We start from the raw sequence: 5,506 nt of genomic DNA on the forward strand, positions 1-5,506 counted from the left end.
GGGGGGGGGGGGGGGGGGGGGGGGGGGGGGGGGGGGGGGGGGGCGTTCCTGCCTTGGCAGCTCATGGCATTTGAGGGAGTTCCTATCGGTGATGACACTACAGTCCAGTTTGCTCCCAAGTGGGCAGCGCCTGGAAGGGCAGCCCTAGCACCCTTCCAGTGGCCACAGCGAGGGCCTGGGTTCCTCCGGTCTGTGTCCTCAGCCAGGACCAGAACCCAGGCCCTCATTCCCTGGGTGGCCACGGGCAGCTCTGGTCTGTGAGGTGGGATGTCATGTGTGCAGATGCAGGGCAAGAACAGGACCTGCACACTGACCTGCCGTGACTGTGAGAGGGCCTGGGGGTCCCCAGGGCCATTGCTCTGCCACAGTCTGGCTTTCCCGCCCCCACCCCAAACAGGAGACAGACCCAGAGGATTCAAAGGGTTGGGAAGACTTCACGGATCCTGCCCGGAACTCAAGGCAGAATTCCTCTTGTTATTAAACACCAAAGCAAGCAGATCTCCACCCCCGCACTCCTGAAACACCTTTATTGCACTAAAAACAGCATTTATAAACAAACACACTTGGGGGAGGGTGTCTTGAAGATTTACCCACAGTCAACACGGAACACAAAGATATCAAATAGTACAGGGGCATATAAAACGGGCCCTCCCCAGAAAGAAAGCAGGGATCGGAGGTCAGGGTCAGAGGGAAGGGAGACGGTGCAAGCCCCAAGCATCTAACTCAATACAGGGACCTCTCTGTCCACCTGTTCCAGCCCTGGGCGGTCCCCAGGCTCCAGAGCCCCTCTGACACTGGGAGCAGGGAGCATGAAGGGGCAGGCCGAGGACAGAGGTAGGGGGCAAGGGGAGGCGGCAAGCGGCCTCAGCTCCAAGGCCCCAAATTCTCCTGGAAGTACGAAGGGGAACAAGTGCTTTCCAGGGCTATGAGGTGCCCTCCACCCCTCCCCCAGCGGGACTGAGGAGCCTGGTCGGGACAGTGTTTGATGGGGAGGGTCTCCCCATCCTGGTCTGCCCCAGTCCAAGCATGCCCACCAGGTGGGCCAGGACAGGCAAACAGGCACAGCTGGCCTGGCCCGGCCCCTGCTTCAAGCCGTACCATTTCTGTTGTTATGCTGGGAAAGGTCCACAAGCATCATTCAAGGACGCACACGCTGACACAATTAAACCCATGCAGAGGCCCAGCAGCACAAAGGAGCACAACCAGGGTCCTCCTAGCGTGCCAGCTTCATCCCTCCGTCCCACCCGCACTAACCAAAATCCATTTACCACCTGAAGTCAAGTCCAGCCATCAGTCCCTGACTATCACTCCCTGGCATCCGGCTGCCAAGGGTGCTGCGCAGGAGGCTGGCAGGGTGGCAGCTCCCGGCCCCGGAGGGACAGGGAAGAGGGGGGATGGGCGCCGGGGGCCACTCTCTGGGCCTGTTCTGAGCAGCCCCGCCCCCCCCCCGGGGAGGCAGGCTCTGGACGTCCCCACAGGGTCTCCGGTGAGGTGGGCCAGCCCGACCAACCGACCGACCGGGCGCGACAGGGCAGGCGCCGGAGGAAGCCCGCACACAGGAGAGCTGACTGGCGCCCTCCTGGGGCCTCCTCCGCATCCCGCTCTGCAGCGGCACCACCTCCCTCTGCCTGTCTTTTTGCCAGGTGCTGGTTCTCAGTCAGAGCAGCGTGGCACACTCCTCCCTGATGTGCTGTGCCTCCGGGGCCCTGTGGGTGCTGTTGGCAGACCCCAGGCCTGGCACCCTCTCTGGCATGGGAGGGGGTGTCTCGTGGGCTGGGCCGGGAGGACTCCCAGACAGCCAAGGAAAAGACGAGGCTCGGCCTCAGGACTGGTCACCTCTAGGTCTGTGATCCACATCAACTGCCTCCAGGCACAGGTCCCGGCCCCCCAGCCCCCACCCTGAGAACCCCTTTCCAGAACTCTGGAAGGGGAAAGGCCGCGGAGAACTTAGGGATCAGGGCGGCGAGGGGGATCGCTCAGCCCTGCAAAGTGTCCCTTTCTCTTTCATGGCTGCCACCTTTCTTCCTCTTGCAAAAAAAATTAATCCATGAAAAATAGCATTCTGGTCACTGTCAGCAGCCCAGTCACCCCAGCATTGACTGCAGCCCCAGCCCGAGCTTGAACACCCCCCACCCCAGCCCCCTCCACTGGCCTGGCCAAGGGCCTCCTGCCCATGGGGACTGGGGTGAGAGGGGAGGTGGGGTCTTCCTTCTGCACCCTCGGGAGGGAGGGGCCTTCACAAGAAAGGGAGCAGGGAGGTCAGCGGCAGCTCCTTCTCCCCGAGCACCGTGTCCCGCTTGAGGCTGCCACCCTTGTTGACCACCTTGATCCTGAGGGCCAGCTTCCGGACACTGGCCGGCCCCAGGCCATCGAAAAAGAAGTCCTCGTTGAAGACGGGGTGGCGGCTATTCTTGATGATGGTGCTGCGCTGCTTCTGCAGCTTGCCGGGGACCAGGCACAGGCCCACACAGCAGTTGATGCTACGAGCATCGCACAGCCGGTCATAGAGGCCCTCGGCGGCCAGCAGGCGCACCCGCAGGCGGGCCTGGGCCGCCTCGTACTCTGCCAGCAGCCGAACACTGCCCCGAGGGCCCATCCTTACGGCATGCTCTGCACGGGGCGCCTGGCCGGTCTCGGGGCCCGGCTCCGGGGTGGCCCTGCGGGTCAAACGGCGCCGAGCCCCGGGGCTGGCATCTGGCGCACTGTCCTCAGCCGACAGGGATCCGTGGCGGCCCGCTGAGTGCTTGAGCTGGCTCACTTTGGCCTGGCTGTCCTGGGCAAAGCCTTTCAGCAAGGACACAGAGCGGGAGAGCAGAGGGGACCCAAAGGGGGAGGACTCAGCAGAGGACCCTGTATCACTCTCCCCACCGCTAAAGTAGCGGCTGGGGCTCATGAGGGCCCCACCAGCCTCCCTGGACGTCCCATCTCCCCCATTGGCCTTGGGGCCCCCCCGACGGCGCCCGGCACCTGGGGACCCCACCTGAGCCAGGGCTCCATGCTCGCTGTGAAACAGGGACTCCTTGCGCCGCGTGTGGGGGCTCTCTGCCAGTGTGGCAAAGCCATAGGACGTCTGGGCTTTGGGCACGGAGGGCAGGGACATGGCGCCCTGGGCCTGTGGGTCTGCGTTGGTGGCAGCCTCCTCCACCGGCCAGTCCTCTGCACTCTCGATCTGGATCACGTGCCGGGTGGCTGCCTTCAGCAGGCTCTTGCTCTCAGCGGCCAGCTTGGCAGGCAGCCGGGGACTCCGGGGGGCTCGGCGGGGTGTCCCCAAGGCCAGGTTTTGATCCGATGTCGCAGGGCCCAGCTCTGCCTGCCCTTCGGGATCTGGGGGGCCAGCAGACAGCTTGGGAGGTATGAAGAAGTCAGGGATCTTGTCGGGAGTGAGCACATTGCTGTATAGGGGTCCCTTGGATCCCTTGTCCCCTGCCTCACTCCCAGGGCTGATGTTTTCCCCAGATCCCCGAAGCCGCTCCAAGAACCACATGTTGGTTTTCTTCATGGGGGCAGGCAGGAAGGAGGCAGGGCAGAACTCTGCAGAGTCTGAGAAGAGAAGCAGGGTCAGGAACTGCAGGCTCCCAGGCACTGGCGACTGTGTAAGGGAGCGAACGTTCAGGGTCCTGGCCAACGGGGGGTAAGGTGCAGCAGGATCACTCAGAGCTATCACCCTCCCTCCCTCCCCAAAGAGATCGAGCTTAACTTCCCAGAACCAAGGCGAAACGAGGGAGGTGGGGGCGACGCTAGACTCTTGGGAAGCTCCCAGGGGAAAGCAACCCCTCGGCCGTCCCCACCCCGTCTTGATGATCTCAAAGCCCTTGCTAAAGGGTCTGCGCTCAGTCCAAAGGGAAGACACCCATGGTGTGTGTGTGTGCGCGGATCCCCAGTATGTCCCAGCTCCGCCCCCCCCCTCAAGCTCCCACCCACCTGTGGCTTTGCCCAGGGTTGAGGGTCCAGGCACCCGGTTCGGGGCAGGGAAAGGAGGTGAGTCGGGTGGCTGAAAGCACAGCGAGCAGACCCCTCCCGCGCGTCTTCCTCCCCCCGCCCCGCCAGACTCAGCTTGGGGTGGGGGTGGGGGTGGGGGTCCTGGCAGACCCTCCGGACCGTGGTGGGGTCCCCACACTCACCTGCCCCGAGGTGGTGGCCCGAGGCTGAAGGCTATCCCGCGGGCACGCCGGGGTCTCAGCGCGAAGGGGTCGGGGCCCGCGCGGGGGACGCGGAGACTGCTCCAGCTCGGGCGGCGGCAGCAGCAGCGCAGCAGGGACTCATTCACCGGCGGCGGGGCGGGAAACCGCCCAGCCCGGCCGCCGCGCCGCCGTATTCCTCCTAGTACAGCCGCACCATAGCCCCCGCCCCGCCCCCAGGCCCTGGCCCCTAGCCCACAAGCCCCAGGGCGCTGGTGGGGTCCGTGGGAGAGAAGCAGGGGGCCCGCCGCCCCCCCAGGCCCCAGGGCGCTGGTGGGGTCGGAGGGAGGGAAGCGGGTGGTTGCGCCTCGTCGATGGCCAGTCCTAGTTCCAATGCCTGTGGGTCAGCGCAGTCTAGGGCCCCCGGAGGTCCCAAGCCACCGCCTCAGTCCACCTGGGCGGGTCCCAGACCCTCACCTGCGGTGGGCGGGTGCTCCGGAGAAAGGCCCTCCCTGACTCACGTGATAGGTAAAATAATGGCAACAATAAAAAGTGCGACCCAACGTGTCCGCACCGGCCTCACGGATTCACCAGAACCCGGAGGGTGGGGGGTGAGGCTTTCCTTCTGGAAATAAGGACCCAGCAGCTGAGACTTGCCTCCTCCCCGGTAAACGGGCGTCCGCACCCTGTAGCCGCGCAAGAAGCGGCCTTCATTTCGATGACAAATGTTTATTGAGCAGCTGGTGGACGCCGGGCGAGAAGCAGTCTGGGCGCTGAGCACGCGACTGTGATGGACAGCCGCAATGCCCAGCTTTCTGATGATTCCCAGTGCGAGGGATGCCGGGAGACAGGTACAAGATGAAGTGTCATTGTAGATTTGGTGGCTCCTGTGACACACATGAAACAGGAAAACCTGACCCAAGGAGAGACGGGAAGGAATATTCACAGATGGAGAGGCAGACCAGGGGTGAGGCCAGGACACGGGCCCCAGGCCTGGCGGCTCCTGAGAGCACAGGGCCCGATAGGTCCCAGCCCCTCCGCTCCCCTCAGCCTCTGCTTCCTCATTCCTTGCCCTCCCCTTGTCCCCTCTGGAACCTGAGGACCGCCAGTCTCAAGTCCAGCCTTGTGTGAGGAGCCCACAAGATAACGTATCCAGGAGTGATCCAAAGCCTGGGCTTTGTTAAATTACAGTTGTCCCGGAGCCTCCTGTGTTCCAGGAATGTCCACGAGCCCCATCGAGGCCCCAGCTAGGCTGAGGGCTGGTCTGCAGTGACTACTGGTTCAACAGCAGAAGTGGGGGGGTGGGCAGGGGGCAGGTGGGAGCCAAACAGAACCCCTGCCTTTCCAGTGCCTCCACCTGACCTTGGAATGAGGTGGGCTTTAAAGTT

The 5,506-nt window shown here is 63.9% G+C and overlaps 1 protein-coding gene across 1 annotated transcript; it reads right to left on the minus strand.

Moving 5' to 3' along the window:
* Positions 1-500: 500 nt before the first annotated feature.
* On the minus strand, positions 501-4,250 carry C2CD4C (C2 calcium dependent domain containing 4C). Its single transcript, XM_029917444.1, has 2 exons — positions 4,122-4,250; positions 501-3,540 (listed from the first exon to the last, which is right to left on the minus strand). The coding sequence occupies exon 2, from the start codon at positions 3,497-3,499 to the stop codon at positions 2,237-2,239; it is 1,263 nt and encodes a 420-aa protein (XP_029773304.1). The 5' UTR covers positions 3,500-3,540; positions 4,122-4,250; the 3' UTR covers positions 501-2,236.
* Positions 4,251-5,506: the final 1,256 nt, after the last annotated feature.

The sequence above is a fragment of the Suricata suricatta genome, chromosome 12, assembly GCF_006229205.1.
Source record: "Suricata suricatta isolate VVHF042 chromosome 12, meerkat_22Aug2017_6uvM2_HiC, whole genome shotgun sequence".
NCBI classification, from domain to species: domain Eukaryota; kingdom Metazoa; phylum Chordata; class Mammalia; order Carnivora; family Herpestidae; genus Suricata; species Suricata suricatta.